At 44.3% G+C, this 27,095-nt stretch overlaps 1 protein-coding gene across 6 annotated transcripts in view; it reads right to left on the reverse strand.

Moving 5' to 3' along the window:
* Mfhas1 (multifunctional ROCO family signaling regulator 1) overlaps positions 1–27,095 on the reverse strand; it is an 86,125-nt gene that overhangs the window by 42,636 nt on the left and 16,394 nt on the right. Inside the window, exons 2-3 of one of the 6 annotated variants that reach the window (XM_085680810.2) lie at positions 20,130–20,184; positions 18,092–18,251 (exon numbers count right to left, since the gene is read on the reverse strand). The exons of 2 other annotated variants lie outside the window; for them this stretch is intronic. In XM_085680810.2, coding sequence (XP_085536936.2) covers positions 20,141–20,184 — 44 coding nt within the window. In that variant the 3' untranslated portion in view covers positions 18,092–18,251; positions 20,130–20,140. Of the gene's footprint in view, positions 1–5,995; positions 6,122–18,091; positions 18,252–20,129; positions 20,185–23,093; positions 23,260–27,095 lie in introns of those variants that run through there. 3 more of the 6 variants (XM_087901066.1, XM_048456584.3, XM_085680811.2) reach the window with 3 other exon arrangements.

The raw sequence follows: 27,095 nt of genomic DNA on the forward strand, positions 1-27,095 counted from the left end.
ATACTAAAGGGAAACTGGGTGGCTCAGTGACAGAACACATGCTTAGCACACATGTGTATCTGGACAGTGGCAGAGCACATGTTTGGCATGTATGTGTATCTGGACAGTGGTAGAGTACATGCTTAGCATGTGTGTGCATCTGGACAGTGGTAGAGCACATGTTTCGCACGCATGTGTATCTGGACAGTGCAGAGCACATGCTTAGCACATGTGTATCTTGACAGTGGCAGAGCACATGTTTAGCATGCATGTGTATTTGAAGAGTGGCAGAGCACATTCTTAGCATGTGTGTGTATCTGGACAGTGGCAGAGCATATGCTTACCATACATGCATGTGTACGTGGACAGTGACAGAGCATATGCTTAGCACACATGTATCTAGACAGTGGCAGAGCACATGCTTAGCACACATTTGGATCTGGACTCCAGCCCCAATAGCACACAAACAAGGGAAAGCAGTAACTAATGCGGGGCTGCACTTACTGCTTCTTCTCGTATGTAGGAATGAACTCGTCACAGACCAATGCCCCACTCTGCCCTGAAGCAAACACACCACGCAGAAGAGGCCTTGGGAACTGGCAGTACCTTGTCAGACAGTCAAGCTGCGAGCTGTTCATCCAGAAATGCCAGTGCCAAGGCCCAAAGGGCTCTAGAGAGCTCCTCCAAGCTGCAGAAACCTCCTAGGAAGCAGACCTCACTTCACAGCCCCCGCAAAACCCCGTTTGTGCCACAGTACCCTGGATTCCCTACCGTACAGAGCAAGACAAAAGCCAGCCTCACCGCACTGACCCAGAGCAAACCACTCCCTCTGCTACTTCATATTTTTATAAAACATGCCATCCTATTTTGGCAACTCCATGTGAGGTTTCATGCATTTTTTTTTTAAAAAGAAGGATGTGTGCTCTGTACCAGCACTAGAAATAAACCTCGCCCTAGTCTCAGCAAGGCTTGAGGCTAAAAATAACTAGGGTCTGCCTCTAGAGCAAAAGCGTGTGGCAGAGTACAAAGAGGTTCTTCCTCTGCGATGACCCGGCCTGAGCCACAGGACTGCCCGGTGCAGGTCTTCAAGGGAAGCCCCGAGAGGGGATGCACACCCCACCCTGGCTTCTGGAGTGGCTACAATTGCAGAACCTAATTTTAGATACTATCACTTCCTCTGCGAACAGTGAATCATGGCTTCAAAGTGACTTGGAGGCAGACGTAAATCCTGCTAAATGCTTGCACCACAGGCGGAGAAGCTGTTTCACCTGGAGCTGCTCAGAAACATGGACCTGGGATGGCAGTCCTGGTCCTGACCCCTTGATTGGGGACCCTCATCTGAGAGGATTAGGTGAGCAGGGTAAAAGTTTTGAGAATAGTTTTTTGCAGTTTTTTTGTGTGTGTACATGTGTGTTTGCAGTGTATATGGATAGTGCACACATGCACACTGAAGTGTAGGTATACACGCCTGCGTACATGCAGAGACTAAAGAAGGATGCCAAGTGCCCAGCTCTGCCTCTCCCTGGATCACTCCTTTGTGACAGGTCTCTCACTGAACATAGAGCTGGGCTGGCAGCAAGCAAACTCCAGCAATGCTTGCAGTTCCAGCCTCAAGGTACATGCAACCACACCTAGCTGGGTTTTTTTTTATATATTTCCTTCAACATGATACGAACTCAGGTCCTCATGTGTGTGCTGCAAGCACCTCTTACCCACTGAGCCATCTGCCCAGCTTCCCTCTCTCTCCCAGCACAGGAAAGATGGAGAAACACACTCATCAAGCTCGGTAACCACTTAACCCATCCCTAAGCCATGCGAGGGCACTGCACTGTGGACAGTCCCTCTCAACCAGTGTTCTGGGGCATGCAGGTGCATACGCCCACCTTCCCCATCATCTCTCCACTTCCTCACTTGCACCTCTGACAACTTAGCAGCTTTGACTAATGAAAGAACAAACAAGAAAGCAGCGGTTTGGTGTGTATCAAAGAACGAGGGAAGAAAGCAGGGGAGAGAGGTTCACACTCCAGAGAGAGACCTGCACAGAGCATGAATGGGTCTAGGGTGGCTGGTGCTAGCAGGATGGAGGCAGGGGACGGGCAGGGCAGAGGCTGCTCATCCTCCACCTTTCCCCCTGTGCCCGCTCCTGAAGCATCAGCTCCCTCATGCATACATTCTTGGCCTTAAGTGAGATCTACTAAATTTAACTGTCACACTACGGTCAAGGATAAAGAAGTCAGGAACTATCCATTTTCATAATCTCTGAAGCAGAACTGCCTCAAGAGGTAAAAGGCAAAGAGCAGAAAGCTATTTCCGCTGTTTGCTAGGCAGTCGTAGGGTCTACTTAATAGAAGTAGTCTGTAGTCTGCTCTTCTCTGGGCTCCAACTGCACGGGTGTCACCCATGCTGAATAACAGGGACACAGAGCCACTACCCCTGCAGCATCTGTCCTGTCATAGACTTTTCTGGGAACACTGACAGGGGATCTCGGTCTCAGTCTTGGCATCCAAAGAGATGGAAGAAATCAGCCAGGAGAAGCCCCAGGATCTTGACCTACTGGCCCCCAAAACTGTCTGACCCTGAATCAAATAGCCACTGCTCCATTATTACTAGGTCTCTTAAAAGCAGAAGGAAATTTTTTTAAAAAAAGATGTTTCAGCAAACAGTTTCAATGTCGTGATAGGAAACAATGCGCTCTTCTTTAAAATACACTTCTGTTCACACTTCACTGGTTTCCTTTGCAAAAATGCAAATAAAATCTGCACGGGCACAGATGCCACTCCCATCATTGTTTAAAATTAGCCCGACTTTGTGTTCACATCTTATCTGAGATCTGGAACAAGATAGTGTGTGTGTGTGTGTGTGTGTGTGTGTGTGTGCGTGTGTGTGTGTGTGTGTGTGTGTGGTCTGAGGAGGCAAGACTACATCCAGAGCTGAGGTGTTTGTAAAAACACAGATGTATGCTTTGGGTGCCTCCTTCTCCGGTCTTTTCCACACTGCCCACCCCTTCTATACTTCAACTCCGTATCACATGCCCTCAAGTTCACGCGACACTAGACGTTCATACGACACTAGATGTTCATATGACACTAGATGCCTTACACTGGATCCTTCCATCCTTGAAGCCCCGGATTCTTCACTCCTGAGGTGCAGGACCACTCCTCTCTATTCATCACTGAGGCAGCCTGAACCCCTTCCACTGCACCTGGCACTAAGGCTGCTGCACCGCCATTGGCCAAGAAGCAAGTTTAGGTGCTAACGCCTGGCACTCAGGTTATTGGCATATTTTAAAGGGTGGCTTAAATATGATATGCACAACAAAGCAAACTTGGGATTAAAAACGCAAACAAGAGCAAGAAAAAAAAATATCAGGACGAAAAAGAAGAATTCATTTTAGTTACACCAAGAAGGAAACGACAAGACCAGATGAAATGGACCAAGGTATGCTTGAATACAAAGATGTTCATTCCCCTTAAGGATGTAACTGGCCTGCTGTCAACTGAAAAGAAAAAGACCAAGTGGAGTTCTTAAAAAGTACTTTAAGGGGGAGAGTGGGGGCGCATGTCTTTACCCCAGCACTCTCTGGAGGCAGGGGCAGGCGGATCTCTGAGTTTGAGGACAGTCTAGAGAGAGAGAGTGAGTTCCAGAGTTCCAAAGTTCTAGGACAACCAGGGCTACACAGAGTGGCCTACACCTCACCTGGGCAGCACAACAAAGCTGGCCCTTGGGACACAAGAGTGGGAGAGTTGGTTTTCTGCCAGCTCATCTGTCACGTGGTGGTGTGGGTTAGAGAAAGCCACAAAGAATAAAAAGGGTTTTTTACTTAAAAAAAAAAAAGTAAAACAAAACAAAACAAAAAAATAAAACAAAAACCAGGAACGAGGGAGATGTCTCGGTGGGTAGAAGTGTTTGCTGTACAAGCCATGAGGACCTGAGCTTGGATCCCTAACACCCACATAACAAGCTTGGCATGGCTACACACCTGCCTGTTGCCCCAGTTCTGTGCGGGTCAAAGATAAGAGGATTGCTGGAGCTTGCTGGCTGGCAGCCCGATTCCAGGTTCAGTGAGAGATCCTGTCATTTGAGAATAAAACAGGTAGTAACAGAATAGAATACCCAATCTTGTCCCCTGCTTTCCCACTTGTGTGCTCCTACATGATACACACACACGCACACACACCACACACACACAGACACACACACATACACATGCACACACACAGACATACACAGACACACACGCGCACACACACAGACACACACATGCACACACACACAGACATACACAGACACACACACAGACATGCACACATGCATACACAGACACGCACACACTGAGACACACGCAGACACACATGCACACACAGAGACACACATGCACACACACACAGAACACACCTACACCTTCACAGGCATGTTTCACATACACCTAGGCCATACTCACGCTCTCTCTCATAAACACACTGTCAGAAATAGTTCCACAAAAAAGTTAAAACTTAAGGGCTAGCATTTCAGACCAATCATAGACTGTGTACTTATCATGCATGTAATTCTGGATTTAATTCCCAGAATGCAAAACAAAATTAGAAAGCTTTTAAAAGAGTCCTGCAGTGAATAATTAATATGGATAAATTGATGGCTGACTGATCTATAAAGAAGAACAAAATCCAGACGTCTGTTTAGTGACATCGATACTAGCACACAGTGCTCTGGCTAGCCACCTCTATACCAGGGAGCATGCTCAGTCGTGGCCCCATCTGTGAACCTGTGTAGGAATGAGCTCACACAGGCATGTACAGGTTCTCGAAGGTGCCTTCCATCCACCAGGCCTGGGTCAGGCTCTGGGAAAATATTCTCCTCACTGCCTCTTCGGGTCTTGTCCCTGAGTTTTTCTTTCCTTGACTTAAAAATTCCATGTCTTAAGTTTAGAGCCACCCCGGGACTACAAACAGAAGCACGCTTATCTCCATGGAAACACAGTAAGATGGCCTAGAAAAGAGCAGCTTTTCATAGCTCCTACATCGAAAACCAAGCAGGTGTCACACTTGATTTCAGATGTTCTGCTCTCAGCCTGCTCCTTCCTAGAACACAGGCTGATAAAGGCAATTTCATTATCCTGGTTGTTCAGGCCCCAAACCTTCAACTCTTTCTTTAGGGTTTGTCTTTTCATTTTCTTAATTTCTTGTCTGACCCAGAACCAATACAGCAACAGGTTCATTAGCTCTGTCTTCAAAATCAATCTACAAGATGGCTTCTCCTCCATTCTGCTGCTCAGTCCACAATGCCATGGTTTCTTTCTGGGTCCTGCAGGCCTCCTACACAATCTCCCTGCTTTCACCCTACATGTTCACCACACACAACCCAGGGACCTTTAACATATTTAATTTAAAATGTTCTCAGGCTGGTTGTGGTGGCATACATCTGTAATCCCAGCGTGAGGAAGGTAGAGACAGCAGGATCACGAGTTCCAGGCCAGCCCAGGATACAAATTAAGGCCTTATATCAAATGACAACAGAAAAGACAATTGCTGTGGAATAATGTTCTTGTATACTGTAAAGATTTGTCACTCATGTTGGTTTAATAAAATGCTGACTGGCCAGGCAGGAAGTATAGGTGGGACAACCAGACTAGATGAATTCTGGAAAGAGGAAAGGCAGAGAGTCAGTAACCTGTCAGACACAGAGAAAGCAAGATGAGAATGCCTCATTGAGAAAAGGTGACAAGTCATGTGGCTAAACATAGACAAGAGTGATGGGCTAATTTAAGTTGTAAGAGCTAGTTAATAATAAGCCTGAGCTAATAGGCCAGACAGTTTATAATTAATATAAGCTTCTGTGTGTTTCTTTGGGACTGAATGGCTATGGGACCAAGTGGGACAGAAACTTCTGTCTACAAACAATAAAATGTTCTCAGCCCTAAGTCCCTCCCCTGCTGGCTTCTGGACCCTCATAGACTGTCTTCGGCCATTAGTCCCTCTCTGCTGACCCTGTCACTCTGATATGTTTGTATCCAGCTTACTGAAACTTGGAACATGGTAAGTTCATGTCCTTTGCGTGTTCTTCTCCAGATCACAGAGTTGCCCATTCTTTATTTGATTCATGGATCCATTCCATCACTTGCCGGAGAGGTTTTCATTTTTCCTTTCTGGAAAATATAATTCCCAGCATCATTCTGCTTGGCTCATTCCCACCAGCATTAAAAACCACAAAAGTAATGGCCTCCTTCAGTGCTTGCAATGGTTTCTGATACACTGTGGACACATGGTTATTGGCTGAATGCATGAATGAACCTATTGTGCACCTATGATGTGCATGTGCAAATACCTGCTCAGTGAATAAATTAATCCTAACTGGTTCGTCCAACCACACTTGGAGAGAGAAAAGATGTCTCGACTTCTCAAGGCAATCCTTTATCAAAAGGAGGCTAATAATTAATGTTCTTTTTTTTTTAAAGATGACAATAAGAATGATGTCTTAGTCACTTTTCTACTGCATGGAAGAGACACCATGACCAAGACAACTTATAAAAGAAAGAATTTATTGGGGTCTTGTTTGCAGTTTCATGACCACCATGGTGGGGAGCAGGGCAGTAGGCAGGCAGGGAGGCAAGCATGGTTGGAGCCGCTGAGACTTAGATGCTGAGATAACAACATGGCAGGAGCTGGGGGACAATGGGGTAGGCTTTTGAAACCTCTAAGCCTGTGGAAGTGATACACTTCCTCCAACAAGGCCACATCTCCTAACTTCTTTCACCAACTAGGCACCAAGAATTCAAATATATGAACCTATGGGCACCATTCTCTTTCAAAACACTGAAAATGACAAGAAAGAGGTCCTTACATTTACTAAGAGTGGGAGTACAGAAGGAACCCTTAACCTGTACTCTCAGGTGCCAGTCTCCCCAGCTGATCACATTCATCACACCTGCTGTCCCAGTTCCCTTTCGACTGCTGAGATTAACGCGATGACCCAAAGCTACTGGGGGCTTATTTTAGTTTACAAGCTATAGTCTATCATCAAGTGAAGCCAGAGCAGGCAGGAACTGAAGCAGGAACCTCGGAGGGATGCTGCTTACGGTTTGTTTCCCCTGGCTAGTTTGTTTAGCTACATTTCTTCTATAGCCCAGGCTACTTGCCCAGGGATGGCACTGCCCATAGTGAGTTCCCTACACACACACACACACACACACACACACACACCACACACACACACACACACAGTGACCATATCAGGTTCCGCAAGGGAGTCCTGGTAAAAGGTTCCTTGTTACTTGTCTAGAAGATCCAAGTCTTCTGCTAATAGCCATGATACTGTGATGTACTAACTCAGTAAGATGAAAGCGTGGTTTACCTCAGACTCTTTATAGTGTTGATAGACACAGTAAACATTGGCTGAAAAAAGATCCTTTCTTTAGACTGTAAGGTTCTGTCTCTTTAAGAGACAGGCCATGCCCACTCCCTTCCTGCTAGCAGCCTTAGACTCTCTCTCTTCCTGTTCCTCCCCACTTCTCCCCTTCCCCCCACTTTGGGCTCTCCTCTTTCTCTCTCTCTTCTTTCTTCTCTCTTCTCTCTCCTCTTTCTCTCTCTCTCTTCTCTCTCTCCTTTTCGACCAAAGAGCAGCAGGTGTAGAATAACCAATACTTGAGGGAACCCACAGAACTGAGCCACCTCAATTGGCTGCCATGTTTACGCCAAAGAATGCGGACATCAGTAAGCACAGCGAAGCGGACATGGCAAGACACATAGTGGTCACTGTATCCGCGTACAAATATCATTTATCTGCTCTAGATTCTGGTTCACCACGCTATGACAAAATATAAGGAGGAACAACCTACAAACCTATAAACAGGACAAGGGACCGCTGGGAAAGACACAGTGTCCCACACTGCGACCCAGAACTGCCCGCACAGGGTGTCCCACTTGGCACCAAAGGATCAGAAACTGCCACGTGTGCCCTACAGAAATGTCTACAACATTTACCATAATAGCAACCCCACTGGTCCTCAAAGAAAGGAGAGTGACCTTAATTCACACGCAGCTGACCACGTTAGCTGTTTTGAAGGTGCAACTCCTTTCTACTTTACAACGTGCAAGCCAATTAGGTTTCAAAATAAAGAAGATTTAAAGAAAAAAAAAAAGTTCCCCAATCCAGTAAAAGCAAAAACCATTAATACAGAGGCCACTGTCTGACAGCAAACGGGACTCATAGGGACATCAACATCACGTCACCGTTTAACCTGAGCGGGACTATTAGGACGCCGCACAAGGCAAAGGGTAGCTTCCTGACATGCCAAAGAGTAGGTCGTACTTAAACAATAACTCAATTATTCGACAGAGAAAGAACAAAACTTTTGGTCTTCACATGAGTCCTTTCCTTTTCAAAGCAAATAAAAGCAGAGCGTGCCCATTAGGAAGGCACCAGCAGGCAGGAGGCTGCTAAGCACAAAGGGATGACTGTCCAAAGAAGGGCTCTCCCCAGGCAGGGCCAAGCAGCTTCCTGTAATATTGGCTTAGGAGACAGCTGAATCAGATAACCAGTGTGCTCTCCCCACCCCCCCAGACTGAAGGTGGGAGAGAGATTTACTCCTAACTCCAACCACCATTATACTTATTTCCTCTTAATTACTAAGTGGCTGAATTCACCCTTCCTCCCAACAGCACGGGGCAGGCACAGAGCTCAAAGAACAGCTTTTTACAGTAATTAACCTTGTGGGTCCACAGTTCACTGACTCTCATTCCTTTGCCAGCACAGACGTGCAGGTGTGCGTGTGTGTGCATGTGTTTTCGTGCCTGTAAGGAGGAGGCAGGGTTATCGTAAAGGTCTTTGCCCGGCCCCATTTACTTCTTCGCAGTTTCCTTGTTATTGAGTCTGGCGCTGACTGCAATCTAGGAATGAGCAGCCTAGGTGGTGGCTTCATTGTGCCCAAAGGAAGCTATGCTTTTGTGTCAAGCGAAGCCTTTTGCAGAAACAACAGACAGATAAGGGGAGATACCTTTACTTTCTAGCAAGGGCAACCAAGTCTTGGGAGACCTCACAGCTCAAAAGCCCTCATTGCCTGGTGTGACCCAGGGAAAATTCCATTTTGAAAAAATGTACTTTTCCTTGAAATCCTCTGAGACAGAGAGCAACTAGTTCTTCAGAGAGGTTACTGGCCTTTTCTCAGGATGGTTGAAACCTTCCAGAAAGATAAAGGAAATGAACAATGTAAGCCTCCCCACTATGAAATTGTCATGGTCAGCAACACTGACACCCAATACCACACCTCTCCCAGGAAGACACTTTTCCTCGAACTGTTTTGTCTTGTTTAGATTTAAAGCAACCAAAGCTAATAGTCAAAATGTAAATGCTTAGTTGTAGTAAAAGATGCAGGCTCAGAAACTGGTTAGCATTTATAAACTATTAACTATATTGGTTGGTAAAGGTTAATTTTAACAGTTACATAAAGCCAAGTATGGTGGCACATGCCTTTAGTTCCTGGTTCTCTCTGAGTTCTAGGCTAGCCAAGTCTACATAGTGGGTTCCAGAATGCCGGGGCTATATACTGAGACCTTGTCATCTCAGTATATACACATCAAAGCCCAAAAAGTATGTTTTGGGTTTATGTCCCCTAGAAATGACAGGGATGCTAGCACCAATTAAACAAGACTTGAACAAGGACAATACCAATAGACATGCTAACTCGGAAGAGGGAAATCTCATGGGATCCTACCCTAAACAAAGAGTCACAGGCCATTAACAACCTGAGACAAGAAGGATTAACTGTCCTCAAGAATCAGTTCCTAGTTTGTCATCCAGTACCAAGTGGTCATCCTTATACCATATACATTGAAAAATACTAAATAGACTGGGCATATTGTACATACACACACACACACACACACACACACACACACACACAAAAGTAACAAACAGTAATACTTAAGAAAAAGAGACCATGATAACTTACTCTTGTAATTCTAGCACTAAGGAGGTTGAGGCAGGAGAATTGCCAGGAGGTGGAAGTAAGTTTGGGCTATCTTGTAAATTCCAAGACTACAAAGTAAGACTCCTGTCTCAAAGAAAAAAAAAACCCAACTGAACAAACAAACAAATAAAAAATGAAATTTGGAGACAATTAAACACCTCTCCAAATCCAAATGTAGAGTTGGGACTTAAACATGAAAACCTATTTGGCTGTTTAGGCAAATTTATCAGGCCGTGTTGTACTGCAAAGCAGCATTTTCCGGAGTTGGCAAACAACTGCAGAGCAGGAAATCAAAGGCTCACATGCTCCCCTGCAAAACAACTCGAAGCAAATCTCCATTCACTAACAACATCCTCTTGCCTTAATTTTCTTCTTCCATTCACCAACACTTCAGCGAGAGAATGTGTTTAAACAAATACTGCAAGTTAACCTCACCGTAACATTCGTGCTATTATAGATAGATGGGAAAAATAGAATGCTTCAACCCTTCCATAAAACAAGGCTTCTCCTGGCTTATACAGAGCCATTGTGTCTGCCTTCCCCGTACTTGATGATGTAGTATCTTTTCTGACAAATGCAGCTTCAGCATGAAGTTCATTATCCCCAAGCAGAATCATTAATAAGAACTGAGTGGTCCCTTAAAACAGCAACATACAGCCCAGTTTGGAAAGTTCAGGGTGGGGGCTTTAAAGTCACTGGCAACATTCGTGTCTGTGCAAATGACGGGTTCTCTAGCCTCTGTCCCACCCACCAAAGCCAGGATTCCAAGTTCTGAGGCCACTGATGCTTTTAATGACCACTAACTGATTTGAGTTCTGAAGCTCAGAGCACAGACGTTTTGCTTCCATATTCCTTACTAGGGAACAGCCAGCAGGGTACACCTTCACGTGAAGCTCTTCCGTGGCTGACGGCTGACAACAGAGCTGCCTTGATAAGCTTTCTAATGCAAGGTTGTCATTGCGTTTTAGCCCTAATGAGTCAATTTTATGTGCTAGGAGAATGGTTTGATTCTCCAACATGGGGAAGGTCAGAACTGTTTAGAGTGCTATAAAAACATTTATACCCAGCACATTTCCAAGTCTTCCTCTGGGGTTGGGAGACAGCCTACAGGGGAGGGAAGGTGCACGGGATACAGAATACACACACAGGAGACTGAGGTCCTGACTATTAGCAGCAGCAGTGACTGCCTCGTTACGTCAGCTCTGTCCCTGCTGTCCCACCTGCCCTATTTCCTATTATAAAAATGAGGCTACCATCATCCACTCAGGCTAGCTGAGCTACAAAGAGCTTATGTGCACCAACACACACATCCACACATCTCCCCTGACCCCCACACACACGCACATGCAACAGAGCCAGAGAGAACATGAGGCTTAAAACACCCACGTTGCCATGGTGTGTTTCGAGGCTATATCCCTCTAGCTCAATTGATGATACACTCTTGCTCTGCCTGGCCATCCTCTGATCAGAAATTAAGGAATAATAGAGGACATTGTCAGGCAGGCAGGTGTGGCACAAGCTTTTAATCCAAGTACTCGGGAGGCAGAGGAAGGAGGATCTCTTGAGTTCAAGGCCAGCCTGGTCTGCAGAGGCAGGCTACACAGAGAAAGCCTGTCTTGAAAAATCATATATGTGTGTGTGTATGTAGTGTATTTGTGTATGTATATATGTGTGTATATATGTGTGTATGTATATATGCATATGTGTGTGCACACACACACACACACACACACATATGACATTATCTTGAGACCCTCAGCTGCAGCAACAGAGGCAGAAGGGAGTTGAGGGGAGAACCTGACTCTAATCACAATTCTATAATCCCACACACCTGCTTTGTTGGGTAATCAGCACTGTTGTCAGAGATGTCTGCTCATTATAAAATGACAAACCTCTGCTACTGCAAGTGCCTGAAAAGAGAAAGCTTGAAGCACTGAAAACTCAGGCCCTTGATATACATCCTGTGTCAAGGTCACGTAGTTGCTGTAGGTCAAAATCCATCCTCACTTCAGGGCTTGCTTAGTATGGCTGTGATGCTATTTGCAGCTCCCACCCTGCCTTCCACGGAACAGCCTAAATCTCCGAACACCTTGATATGTCTTAGTTGGGATATGTTATAAATTCATGCCTTGTTTTGGATTTAAAAAATGGTTTCTAAGTAATATACATTCGATAGGATTTGTAGTATAGCAAATAATAATGTAGGGTGATCAATCAAATCTAAGTATTTCGTGAGAACTTTAATACTAAAAAATTATCATTTATTAGAAATTCAAATTTAACAGGATAGGCAAGCAAGAGACATGCCTTCAATTAGTACCTTACTGTGTATTTATCTGTGCACTGTGTATTTGTTCTGGGAATGCTAGCATTGTCCAAGGAGCTGGAAAACAAAGATGAATTAACACTGCATCTGGCCCCCAGGAGCTCAATGCAGGCATGAGAATCCGACCCAAGAATAAGGCAGGTTATTCCCAAAGCTACAGTGAGCAATCTACCATAGAGGGTCAGAAGCACTTGCCAAATCCCCTCACTTGAGGGGGGTGGGACGAAGGGAAGGAGAAATCAAGTCCTAAATGAGATGCCCCCCAGTGTTCTTATCCCTGACTATGAAATAAGCACTACACAATTTACTTTAATTCTGCATATTCTACGGACCCTTTGTTCCTAAATCATAAGTTCTCTAGATGTTCCAAATGATCTTCCACAACTGTACTCCGGCCACGCATCACCCTTCTAGAGAAAACCCCACAGCGTGAGACACAAGTTCCAAAGCAGGTTGCAGGTTCTGAAACTTCCAGGTGATACCTTCCCACCACCCTGTGTAAAAACAAGACAGAGCCAAGGTCTGGCTGTGGGGACTGTTTGAAGAATACCCTAGTAGTTCTATTGCTGCGAAGAGACACCATGATCACAGCAACTCTTTTAAAGCAGAATCATTTAGCTGGGGTGGCTTACATTTTTTCAGAGGTTTAGTCCATCATCATGATGGGAGATACGGCAGTGTGCAGGCAGACATGGTGCTGGAGAAGTACCTGAGAGTCCACCAAAGCTCAACTTACAGGCAACAGGAAGTGATCTGAGACACTGGGCATGTTGAACATGTACGATATCTCAAAGCCTACCTGCACAGTGACACACTTCCTCCAACCAAATCAACCTCCTAACAGTGCCACTACCCATGAGCTTATGGGGGTCAATTTACATTCACGCTACACAGAGGGTCATCTGAGAAAAACAGGTATTTACTAATCCCACACCTACTTCATGTACAATCCTTAAAACCTAAGTAACTGAAAATACCTGTGAATGAGGCCCTTTGCCTGTATCCATGTCAGAAGCGTGTTACTGCCAAGATTACGTGAAGGGACTCAGAGCACACTGGTCATTAAACATACTGAAAAACTTAAGGATGGGGCAGGACAGACGGCTCAGTAGTTGAGGGTACATACTAAGGACTCTTGCAGAGGAAATGAGCTCAGTTCCCCACATCCATGTTCAGTACCTTGGGGGTTCTGATGCCCTCTCCGAGTCTCCATGGCAACTGCATTCATGGCCACATAACCCATATAGACACACAGCCATACAAATAATTAAAATTTAAAACAAATCTAAAGGAACAACAACAACAACAAACCCACTACACACACACACACACACACACACACAAGCAAAATGAATCATTTTCTATTTTGAGAGCTAGTATGGACAGCCTGGATGGTTACCTGACTCGAAGACATTCTAGAGGCCAGTCGTCACCACTTCAGCTAATGAAAAGTGAAGGATTTCCCACACACTTTTGCATGCACAGAGATCTGGGCCCCACAGATGGAACCTCTCCAGCTATTTTTAGACCAGCAGCCATGAGAGATGGGCAGGGCACCAGAGGGGACTGTTCGGGTGAGGCCAAGCAAGAATAGTGTTGCCGTGACCTATTCCAGGCTTGCATTTGCCCTTATCATGATGTCAGGGCAGGTGTGATGTGCACAGCCTGGCAGAGAAACAGCTGACCTGGAAGGCACCCTGGGCCTCCCGAAGAGCTGCATCACCCCACCTCAGTCTGGAGCTCCCTCTCTATAACCCGGGTTTTCTCATAAGACAACAGGGAAGAAAAGAAGCCAGAAGTGAGACGTGGTGTGCCTGCTTCCTGCTGGAGTTTCCAAGAGCGCAGTTAACAGCGGGACGACAGGTACGAGCAACAGGCAAGGCTCCAATGTACCAGCACTTCGAGTCTGGTCATTGAGTAATTAGTTTCATGCTATTTTACTTACAAGATCTTGGTTGGGGGTGAATACTAACTTAGTTCCCCATATATAGCATCACTGCAAATGTCCCAACAGTTGTTGTCAATGAATGGTGTGCACAAAGACTCGACTCTAGGAGCCAGGGTCCCCACCAACAAACAGTCATTTATTACTGCACACAGGAAGCATTGCAACCACATAGTTCTGTTTATACCCCATCCCTCCAGCTACTCTAATGGATAAAGGAAAATATATTTGAGTTCTCATTTTTCAGGGACCCAGTTCATCCCAAACCAGGTATTTTATTTTTTTTAAAAAAAAATCTCACTATGTATGCGTGTGTGAGAATCTTTTTATAATTTTGTTTGAAAGCAATACAAAGGAGAATCTTAGATAGCAACAACAAATTCTAAGATGAACAAAAAAGGACCCCAAATAAATTCAGTCCATTTTAAAGAATGCAAAGGGAATTTTTTTCACCATTTCAAAGGAGTAAAGTTTAAATAGAAATTTCATAAGAGAGCAACAAATAAATTCCAGATGTGGCCCTCTTCCCTTAGTGTACAATAGTCAAAAAGAATGTTTGCTGGCTTACCAACACAGGCTAGGCTTTAGAGTAACTTAAGTATTTGACTCCAAAATGAGGCATCCTCCAGGCAATAATATGTTACCTTTTCTACTTTGAAACAAAGCCAATTTCCTGGGTCTAGGGACTTTCTCTTATTCAGTCCCTTCAACCACATTAATATGTATGGATAAGTGTGTGTGTGTGTGTGTGTGTGTGTGTGTGTGTGTACAGAGTGTGTGCATATGTATACACATATATAAAACATATGTAGTATGTGTATAAAATTTTGTTAAATAGGTACAGACAACTGCTAACTGAAATGAACATTTTAATCAAAAGTAAAGTTCAAAATTAGTCTGGGGCTTTCTAAATTCACTTGACATCTGACTGCCTCTTAACTACTTGTTTAACAGAAAGCAGTTTGTAGAAAATCATGTTTCAAGTTGCTACAGCTTAAAGCAAGCTTTACTTAAGTGCAAGCTCCGCCTGCTGACCCGCCCCTACCTGGCTGACACAGGCACAGGGGGCTATCCCCACCCACACTCCTTTCCCAGAAGCCACTGTGAAGAAGCCCTGAGTGACCTGGCTACCCAAGAAACACACAAGAAAACGCTCCAACTCAAAGGGAAAGTGGGTATGAAGGATCTGCAAATCTGGCGCCTGTGGTCTATTTTGAAGCGACAGCCATCCAATGTTTGAACACAACGGAGGGGTGGGAGCATAGAAAGGAGGGACAGGCAGTGAAGACACTAGGAAGGGGGGCTAGAGAGATGGCTCAGCGGTTACGAGCACTGGTTGCTCTCCCAGAGGATCCAGGTTCAATCCCCAGCACTCACATGGACAGCTGTCCATAACTCCAGATCCAGGGGCATCTGCCCTCTTCGTGTCTCTGTGGGCACCAGACATATCAGAGGTGGACAGACATGTGGGCAGACAAAATATTGTACACATAAAATAAAAAGAAAAGAAAAGAAAGAAACTGGAAAGGGAAGGAAGGAAATGCTTCAAATGCTGTATGACAAACATTGTCTTACTTTTACACGAATGGTTTTATTTATCCCTTTACTAGCATTAGGAAATAGATTCTGGCTTTTTAAAACCAAGAAAATGAGCTTGGGAGTTCTTGCATTATTAAAATCTAAATATACAAAATTACTAATTATATACTTTTATGACCCTTTCATCATTCTATTAAGTGAAAGAGCATCTAAATTTAATGTTTAAAATGCTATTAAATATAAGAAAATCTAATTAATTAAACAGCACATCCAATTATGAACGCTAAAAGGGACAACCGTGACAGACTGATTTTACCAGAGTCTACAGTCACAAACTAGGTCTACCCAACAGAGCAGGATGCAACTATATCAAAAATAGTTTTTGCCTCAAAAGGTAAAACAAAACTGCACACAAATTTTACTATTTTGTAATATTTTGCATGCTTTACAACATCACTTGGGGCTGAAGTAAGGCACTAAGGAGTGTGTGGGGTTTTATTGTTATAGCTGTTGTATTTTCCCACGATGCTGGCGATTAAACCCAGGAACCGAGAGCCTTGTGCATGCTAGGCAAGCACTCTGTCACTGAGCTACCGAGTCCCAGTCCCAAAATAGTTTTGCTGAATTTCATGACCATGCGTGATTTTATTAGAAAAAAAGACTATATAAAGGGGGAGAACAGAACCAGACTTTCTGCAGCTTCAACTTCTCCAAGGAGGTACAGGATTGTGCCAGTTTCTCTGAGCAAAGGAGAGGAAAGAAAACCAAAGTTACATACCGCCATCTCCCTCCTGTCAGATATAGAAATACGTATATTCAGATGTATTTGTATATTTTACATATTTTTATTTGTAATATATGTGTTTTAATTTACTAAGAAAGGTTTTGTGTAATATGTACTATAAACTAACAATAATCTGTACCTCAAGCCTCTTGTTGAGTGAGTAGTAGACAGAGACAGGTCATAGGATGGCAGAGGGACAACAGGGAGGGATTTCTTTCATATAAAAGGTCATTCTGTACTCCAACTGTGGTAATGGTTATAGCAATCTAAACATGAGTTAAAATTCATAACTATATACCAAAAAGTCAATTTAATGAAGCGATAAGCTTTAAATAATATTCTGGTTTCAACTGACAATTGTTTTGGTTTGGGTTGGGCAGTGCTAGGACCAAACCGAGGGCTTCACAGGACCTCTGAGGTATACCACTAACCCTTACTTAATGTTGTTTCTTTTTGTGGTACAAGTGGTGAAACCCATTATTCATTCTAACCAGTCTATCCCTATTTTCAAATAAAAAAGCAGCAATTCACAGAGATTAAATAATTTTCCCAATATTATATGTCTCAGCAGGTCTCAATCTGTGGGTCATGACCTCTTGGGGGGGGTTCAAACAACCCTTTCACATGGGTTCCCTAAGACCATTGTAAAACACAGATATTTACATGAAAATTCATAACAGTAATAAAATTACAGTTAAGAAGTAGCAAGAAAAATAACTTTATGGTTGGGGTCACTACAATAACGCGAGGAACTGTATTAAAGGGGCGCAACACTAGGAAGGTTGAGATCTACTGCCTTAGGTCAAGATTATAGGATCAGAAGCCACATTTAGCTAGCACCCAAATCTGCCTCAAAGTGGCCCCCTCTGAAAGAAAATGCCTCTCGAAGTAACTAATTTAGGTACAGCTGCTCCCTCCCAGAGTACAAACCTTAACCCAGAACAAGGCACAGTCAGGGGGGAACCCACAGGCAGACCTAGGAGTCCTTGAAACAGCCAGAGCAAGCATGGAAACCAATCTCATCGGCACAGCATCGTTTCTTGGGTACACTCTCTTCTGTGGCACATATCCAAAGACAACAGGCTGCTGTGTACCACGTGTGGACAGTGCGACCTGATTGCTGGGCTCGGCTGTGACCTACACAGATAATAATCACCACTTGCGTCCTCAGTCCTACACACGGTTGTTAGAAAAAGAGAAGAGCATACGCCACCATTGGGGAAGCAAAGGGTACATTTCATGCATTTCCATTTTGCTGCATGGATCCCTACCAGCAATCGATGAAAACATGGCATCAAGCTGAACTCTCTAGAAGTATGCTTCCCACCATGTCCGGGGCTCTTCATTTGAAGTTGAGCGTAGTCTGTGCTCTCACCGTGGTAAATAAGGTTTTAGAATGAAGTGACAGCCAATTTCCCAAGGTCATTTTCCCTCCAAATGAAATACTGTGAAGTCATCCCAACCATCTCACAGGATTAACGCTCAATGTGTTCAACCAGTAACTAAAGGAGGAGCCAGGGTGAGGTCACCTTCTAAGTAATGACAAACCACACAGACTTCTCTGGAAAGCTTAGAGCAAGGCTTGCTCTTGGCAGACTGTTTTAATTTTCATGCAAACTGAATCATCAATCTTCCTCCATTTCTTCAGGCTCATGTGCATACATGTTGATGCAGACAGATGTATGCACGCAAATCCAGAACTGCTAATTGCTCCAGTCTGAAACCCAAACAATTCTCGTAAGCATGACAAACACGCAATGACTGAAAACTATATTTCATAATGGCTTATTAACAATGACAAAACTCTATACATGTCTTTTAACTTAATCATCTAAGTTTGAGAGTGGGACAACATCTAATTCATCTTTATGCCAATCAAGTGGATTCCAAGCAGAATGCCCTGAAAGATACCTGTGTGTGCATGCGCATGCATGTGCACCTTGTAAAATATACTGAAGTCAATTAAAATGTAATGAAGCAAAATAAAATACATAAATTGAAACAAAAAAATTCTACGGCATTAAGAATGTCTTTTAAATACACACACACACACACACACACACACACACACACACACACCACTAAATTGGGCTAAATTATTCTTGCAAAGGACCTGAGTTTGGTCCCCAGGACCCACATTAAGCAGCTTACAACCACATATAACTCTAGCACCAGGAGATTCAACATCCTCCCCTTTGTCTCTGTAGTACATGAAGACACTTGTACACGCATTTGCGCACATGCATACACACGCGTGTGCGCGCGCGTGTGCGCACACACACACACACAGACACAATTAAAAGTACTCTAAAATTTAACAATCACTATAGTCGTGAGGTGTGATCATTTTGCCAAGTTATTGCAATGCATTAAAAACAAACAAAAATTTTGAACTTTCTGCTTTTGTGGGTCATATTGGCTGTATGCTTGGTCAGCAAGCTGGGACCAGAGAGGTGGCTCAGCAGGCAACGAGACTTTGCCCTACATGGCTGACCATCTGAGAACACTGAGGACCTCCACAGGACCTCTGCAGTATGTGTGTCCCCAGGACACAATAATGACAAATAAAAGTCGAACTGGGTATCAGTGGTTCCATTGGCTTCAGCCTAGGAGAACACAGTCACACAGTCTCAGCCGGGCCATCAGTGTGGTTCTCCTAACACTATCCCATTTGGAAAATCTTTACATAGGAAAGTTACAGCCAGAGACATAAGCCAAGTGAATATTGGGGGTGGGGACACGTCAGAATACCTAAGGAAATTATGTTAACTAGACCATAACTTTTAAATTAACTTGACTATGGTATAATGTATATGTAATAAAATTCAATAATTTTTTAGGTGTTGAATTTGGAGAGTTTTGATAAACATATTTCTTGCAATTTCTAACACAATCATGTGTAGTACATCCATGTACCCCCAAAGTTCCCTGTACCCCTGCACCACTTGCTCCCCCCTTTAACTCCTCACCTTCTTATAGTAAACAGAAAGGGAGGATGTCAGCATTCAGGCACTTTGCTGGACTGTCTCCTGGCAGGATGCGCTTGCCAGTATTCAGGCAATACTCTGGCCTGCTCAGGGGCCTGGCTACTTGGTCTATGTGCGCATGCGTTACGTTCCTTTAAAAGGTGGGCCCTGCCTGCTCCTCTCTGTCTCTGTGTCACCAAAACTACAAAGAAATCTTGTCTCAAAAATCAAAAAAGAAAGAAAGAAAGAAAAAGAAGAGAAAAATGCCCATTCTCATAGAATACTCCTAACTTTATCCCAAACCAACGGGATACATATTTCAGGCCAATCTGTCTATATTTAATATCATACTGTCTTGGTAACTATAGCTTCAACTAAGTAGTAGAAACAGTAGTGAGGCCTCCAACTTAGAGCTCTTGTTTTTAAATCACTTGCTGACTATAGACTGGTATCTAGGGGCCAATTCACTCTCAGTGAAGGTGTATTCAATATGGCTTCCATCTCTATCATCTCTTGACAGACAGATGGACAGGCTGAGAGGAGATGGTACCATATATAGCTACAGCACTGACATGTTCTCAAAACTAAAAGATTGCCTGAGGTCTCTTACAATTTTATGTAGGACTCACATGTGAGATATTCAAAAGGATGTCCAGTTTCTAAACCAATCAATTAGGATTCCATCTAAGCAAAAAAAAAATATCAAATTATAAAAAGATAGGGTTGTCCTCAAAATTAGAGGTTAAGAAAATATAGAACCACTCAGTTTAAGATAATAAACTTAAAAGACAGAGCCTGGGAATGCTGGGATATGACAAAAATGGATAGGTAGCCACAGGTTCAGGGGATAGAGAGAATGAAGGCTGGGGTTGTCCTGACTCAGATGGAATGGGACCCGAGATGCCACCTGGGAACAACCTAATAAGAGTCACACTGATAACACAAGACATTAGTTCTCTCTGGAAACCCTTAGTTTTAGAAAATGACCACCAGGTATAGCACTGCATCAGGTTCCTGCCAAGCCCTCAACTATTCAAGGGGGGCTGCCTGAGGTGTCCCAGAAATATCTAGCAATTATTAGGAAAATTAAGCTGCTACTCTTAGACCGCCTGGCCATTTAGTCTACCTACTTTGTGTTCCCAAATCTGATATTAAGTATCTAGGGAAATTTTAATTTTCATAGGCCAAAACATCAGCAGGCTGCTTATATAAAACAATTGGAGTTCTATTATTTGACTCGGGAAGAGCGAAAAACTAGGGCAGGGTTTATTCCTACCTCAGAACAGAGGTCCCCACCCGCCTGATCCAGGCTGCCAGTTGGCTGTCCGCACAGAAGAGCGGTGGGAAAAATCACCCAGCCAGCCAACCTGAAAAGGACGGCGATGATAAAGAAACCTAAATTCTGGCTCCTCGAGGGCTTGCAGGGCAATCTGGGGAAGGTTTATTTGTAGCTAAAGCAATGTTATTGCTCTTTTCCTCCAAGCCATAGGAATATAGAAAAGGGGACCCGGGGAATCTATGAGGTTCGATGCCCTTTACCACCGGCCCATGGTCACAGTCTCCTGGGTATCAGTCCTACCACAGGTCCTGTGCCTGTCCCTTTCTCATGGTGACTGTTGTTTTAGAACACTGAAATGGAGGTTGAAAGGGTGATTGATGGCTACCTAGCAAGAAGTAGTCCTAAACCCGGGGAGGGGGTCTGTGATACCAAATGGCCACTTAACCCCCTTTCCTCTGGCTTCTTCACACAGAAGTGAGTGCCTTGCTCACCATAACATGGGGGGCGGGGGGGGGGGGGAATGCTCTATCACTACCTGGATCTCTCTCGTCTTCTGATTTCCTCTAATAAACAATTACCTGGGGCAGTTTGAAAATAGTTATGATATGAATTCAGGAATAGAGAATGGGAATACATATCAACAGATACACATATACAAGACGATTTGTATAGAGGATGGGGCCAGATAGACAGCTATAGAGATAGATATACAGGACAATCTGTAAGGCATAACATCATCATTTGTAAACAATATAAATGTAAAAGGTAACACAGAAAAAGAGGTGACCAGGTATGGTCTGGTTTCAGTGTATAGCTCAGCCGTGTCCTCTTCTACTAACATAATGCAGACAGAGAAAAAGTATGGCTTTGGGTTGAAGAAAACGAGAGGACAGAGCAAATGAATTGAGTACTTCAAGACTGGTCCAAAAGAGAGCACAGCTAAACAAAACCCACAGCATTAAAATCGCATAATTAGTGCACAGAGACCAACTAATCCATCTCCACATTCTGCGATGTTTTCATAGCAGAAGAATACAATCGCACACGCACAAAAGAGCGCTTTTGAGCAAACGCTAGGATAGCAACAATAAGCATTCCTGATAGGCTGTAAAAATAAAAGGACCCGTGCACTCACCTCCTTACAGGGCTTCCCTTAGAAAGCCGTTTTCAGTAATCAATGCTTCTACTCCTTTATTAACAATTTAATCCCAGGATATCAAAGGTAATACAAAGGTTAGGATGAGCTCATGGTGATTCAAAAGTAGTAATGACTGAACAGTGTTTATGACAAGTTAAAAAACCCAGGGACCTGATGGTTTGTGTCAAAGAAAAAAGAGCATTTATTCCCATATGCCTCTTCCACCAGTAACCAAGGGAACAATGGTTTCTCAGGACTCTTCAATTGGAAGGATTCCTGTTCCTCTGAAATCTCTTGGCTTTTGGTCTACTGACCTCTTGCATTGTACTATAGCCTTGCTCAGCCTGAGCCCAAGTCCTTGAAGGCAGGTTCCAAAGATGGACCTGCTAATAACCTGTGGGTGGAAGGCCATCATAAACTCTAGCTGAATGAATGCAGGCCTGAAAGCATCAATATTGTGAGAGCCACCATCAGCCCATGAAAACCCTGCATCTGATCCCATTTCCTATATTATAGGTGCAGAATGCTGCATCATTAATCAATAAACTAACTTAATTATTCTTCCCAAGATGTTTTTAAATCCAGTAGGAACCAAACACCCAAAACGAACCCTTTAGAAGGAGCACCAGAACTTTTAAGCTGGTGTTGAATGATGACAGCAGCTTTTTGACAAATGCCTTGGAGAAAGACCTTCCTAGATAAACCTAGGCTTCTAAACAGAGGTGGCCCACAGGTTGTGGACTCTTCTCCATTAGAGGCGACTTTCAACAACTTGGATCTTTGATTTAGATCATTTTACAGATGCTATGACAGCAACACACCTAAGATGAGAGGCACGGGTGGGGCTCTTTCCAATTAATTACAGAGGACACCTGCATCGGGCAGCTGGGTAGCAGCTTCCCCGGCTGGAAGAGGTAAGCCTCGTCACAAGCGGCTTCAACTTACAGCCATGGCCACTTTCATGTGGGGAATCTCAACATCGCCTTCTGTGACTCACTCAGATCACTTTGTGAGGCAAAGAAAGAATAAAGCAGAGAGAGGCACACTGGTCGTGGAAATCCTGTCTAATCTCATCCCGTGACTAGAGAAAATTCGCCATAAGAAAAGATCACGGACACATTCCTAATCATTTGCTCTGATTTGTTTCACTTCCTAGGTGAGAAAACGGTTACAAACCAGCGTGGTTTTGCATGCAGCGTAAAGAGGTTGGTCAGGACACGGAGGAGGGTGAGCAGCTTCTAAGGGGCCGTGAATGGAGGAGCTTGCCAGTTCAGAACTCCATCATTAGCCCAACACACAGCGGCAAGCAGCACACGGTTCCCTCCTCCCAGTCGCTCCAAATCTGATGATGGAAAAAACAAAAACAATGCCGCGACTTAGACAGCAAACCCGACGGTCCTACCCAAAACAGACCCCTTCAGTGCACTTAATCTGACCTCCTCTTTCACAAGCACCACCACTGAAAACAAACTAGAACAAAAGAAGATTGGTTACGGGCCGCCATAGAGAATGCCCCGGTTGCAACATACATAATTCATGACGCTAAGAGAGCCGCCATCGACATCATTTAGCCTTTCCATATTTTAAATCAGAGAAAAGTTACCAGATGCTATTTATAAAGTCTCTTATTTCCAGAGGACCCAGCCAATTTTGAGAAATGGCACAGCTTACAAACATAAAGATCTTAAATCTCCTGGAGTTTATGTGTTATCCATCAGAGACAGGGAGGCTAATAACCCTAAATAAACCAATCAGGCCAGCAGTCCTGTTGAGACCAATGTCATCAAATCACTTCTGCTTTTCTGTCTTTAAAATAAATGCTCCAGTTTCCGTCTCCTGGCGCTTAAAGTGCATCCTGAACCGCCCACTCAAATCAAAGGGTCCGGTCATGGACAGGACAGTTAAGGAGAGTGACGCTTAGGGAGGGAGCCGGGTTCAGAGGAAGAACCTGGGTCTGCCTCCATAGCATCCCAGACTCTGGCTCCTTGGTCCCCAAGGATGCTCTGGGGCCTTTTCATTCATTACATCTGAATGAGCTCCAGTGGCCGCTGGACTTCATTCTCACTCCATTCTAAGGCATCTTCCATCCTCTGTCATGATCGTGCCTATGACACGCGAACCCAGCAGTTCCAGATGGCCATTCAATACTGCCCCTCTGCCTCACAGGGGACAAACACAGGATTTAACACTCTAGGGTTCTCTTCTAGCCACATAAATAAAATACACACATTCCACATTTGCATTCAGTGGGTGTTGATCAGAGAATACTTGTGCTCCTAGTGTGTCTAACACCTTTGTCCTCCCCACTGGGTTCTGTGAACAGCTATGGGCATGCGTCTTCTGGAGGCCTTTTCCTGCCCCACGCACCTGGCTCCCATGTCTCAGAAGGCCTCTGCCCTTGGACTTGACTCCAGAATCCCGTGGATGTTTACTGCCTGCTCTTCTTCTTCCTCTCCAGCTTCACTCTGCTCCAATGCCCCCATGACTACCCTGGGCCTTGTCATTGGGAAGCCTTCGCTCACATCTACAGTCCAGTCTCTCTGTTGGAAACAATCATATGAATGTCTCATAGGTTAGTTCTCTTTCCATTGAAGGAATCCTCACTTCGGACAGGTGGAAGCTATTTGTTTTTCCTAAAGAACTACTCAAAAATAGCCGAGATGGGAGGCTCTGGGGGACAGCCTCACTTCTGCTGCCCAGTGTGCCCAAGGTGTTTAGCCCTCTCAGGCATCCGTGCTCCTCAGGTCTCTGTGAACAAAGACCATGGCATCCACAGTCTGCATTTATTGCCTGCTCACCGTGTTGCAGATACTGTATTAGGCGCTGGATGCTTATTCGTTTATTTAGGCCTTGCAACCTTTACGGAGATAGCAACATACGGACAAATGCTTAGGGACTGAGAGAATTTTTTTTCCTGTTTTCAGATGAAGCTGAGGCTTTCCAATGCAAATGTAGCTTCCTACAGGTACCAGCCCATGACCTTGAACTTCATATAAACGAAACAGAAGCAAGGGCTCTTTCTCCGCTGCTGATTTAGCCGAAAGCAAGAAAGCTGTATGGCAATTCTCATCTCTGACTGCAGCAAGAGAGATGCTTGTTCTGTGTCGACTTCTTCGATAAGAAACCATGTGGATTCCTTGAGACAAGTCAGGGCCTTTACAGAAATGAGCTGAGTCGGAGGAGGGGCGAGCCCCAGATGGGGAAAAGGCAGAAATCAATTCATAGCATGGGCAGCATGCAGCCTGGCTCCAAGCATGAAATCTCACCCTCGGAGGTGAGAGAGCATGTGTTTGTGCAGGGCTATGAACAAAGCCACCGACACACCACCAGATTCTTCAAAGGCAAATATTTGTCCATGGTCAAAGGATGGGATTCTTCTCTGACAAAGAACAATGGACACCATTCTCACTCCCCATCCTTCCTCTCTGGTTTCTGGTGTGCTATGATCTCAATGGAGATTCCCCCATGAGTAAGCGTGTCTTGCATCACAAAGGGCCCTGTAAATCAGGAGGTTTATGGACAGTAAAAGATGGGTGATTTGAGTCCCCCGACCCCACAGCTTCCTGCCTATGGAACACCTGAGGCTGCAAGTGCAGCAATTGTTTTCGGTCCTGGAAACTGTTTTGTCTGTGGTTTTATGTAGTTGTTGCTGCTGCTGCTGCTGCTTTGGTTTTTTGTTTGTTTGTTTGCTTGTTTGCTTGCTTCTGGTTTTGTTTTGGGGTTTGCTTGTTTTTTCTTTTGGTTTTCATTTTCTTTTGCTTTGTTGTTTTTTTTTTTTTTTTTTGGCTAGGCAAGAGAATTTTGACAGCTCTGGTAATCAACAAGATATAATCAACCCTTGTTTTTTGGCTAAGTGTGAATTCTGTAGTTATGTTCTAGAGACAATGTTCAGCTGCATCCACAAGGTTCAAGAAGAGGCTGGGGAGGGGAATGGATTGTGGCTAGCAGTGCTAAGCTGGATACGCTGAAGCAGAGCCACAGCCCCATGCCACAGTCCTGAAATGACCAACTAGCAAACCAGTACACTTGCCAAGAGGAAAGGATGCAACATAGTATACCTTGGGAGAAGCAGAGAGTGGCCTGCTTGTATCTGTGAAAATGCAAGGGCTTAAGATAAGAAAGAAATTGAAAAGAACACCTGCTTCGCCCAAGAAAGGAAGAGAACCAGGGTTATGCCACTCGGGAGCCATCTGGGGACCAGCCGTGTCAGGGACAGGGACAGATGAATTGCTACGGAGGGCTTTAAAGGTCTTTTTTTGTTCCTGTATCCCCAGGCACAAAACAGCCCATCTCTGAGCAGACAGGGGAGCTAGTTTTGACGCCAAAGTCTATTGGAAAATTCACATTTCTTTTTTAGTACTTCGCGTGCAATTCATGAGCAATATTTGAATCAAAGTCACCTCAGCTTTGCCAGTCCCAGTGAATATATTTTTTAGTAAATGTTCACAGAAAATGTGAGCCACTCTTCCCCTCCATACTGTCTGCCTTGATTTTAGGCTCTCAGGGTGAGGAGGAAGATTTTTAAAGAACATATGGTGAAACCCATGCTGGAAGAAGCCAACTCTGACATTGCTGGCTTCCAGGGAACTGCGCCAGCAAGGAGCTTTGAAACACAGAAGTTTAATTCTGTCATTTGGCCAGGACAAACACACCTAAGTTGCACTAGGTTAGACCCATTCCTTATTCATTGTGCACAGAAAAAAAAAAAAGCAAACTACATGGATAAGCTCTTAAAATGTATACCCCCACTTGCTATGAGAACCTGACACCCAGTGCTGGATATATACACATCATACCGAGCATGGGTCTAGAGGATACGATGGTGTGGCGTTCCAGAGGCAAGGTAGGGGACAGACTCACCACCCTGCCACCAGCAGCGAGGCAGAAGCAGTGTTTTGAGTCAGTAGGACATGGTTCAAGACTTTTCACTGAGTTCTTACATGCGCCAAGCATTATTCTTACTGCCACAGTCCTATTGTGATCGGTGATCTTCTTATTTATAAACAGGCAAGATTTGTAATTATGTCTATGTCTAAATACCGCATCACACAATAATGGATGAATTAAGCTGTGAAAAGCATAATTACGCTCAAAGCAACAGTGTTCCAGCATGCAACACAAAGCCAGTTAGAAACGTCACCTCCTCCGAAATCACAACGCTGAGCTCTCCTAATTCCC

Source organism: Myodes glareolus, chromosome 23 (genome assembly GCF_982192425.1).
Source record: "Myodes glareolus chromosome 23, mMyoGla1.1, whole genome shotgun sequence".
Lineage (NCBI taxonomy): Eukaryota > Metazoa > Chordata > Mammalia > Rodentia > Cricetidae > Myodes > Myodes glareolus.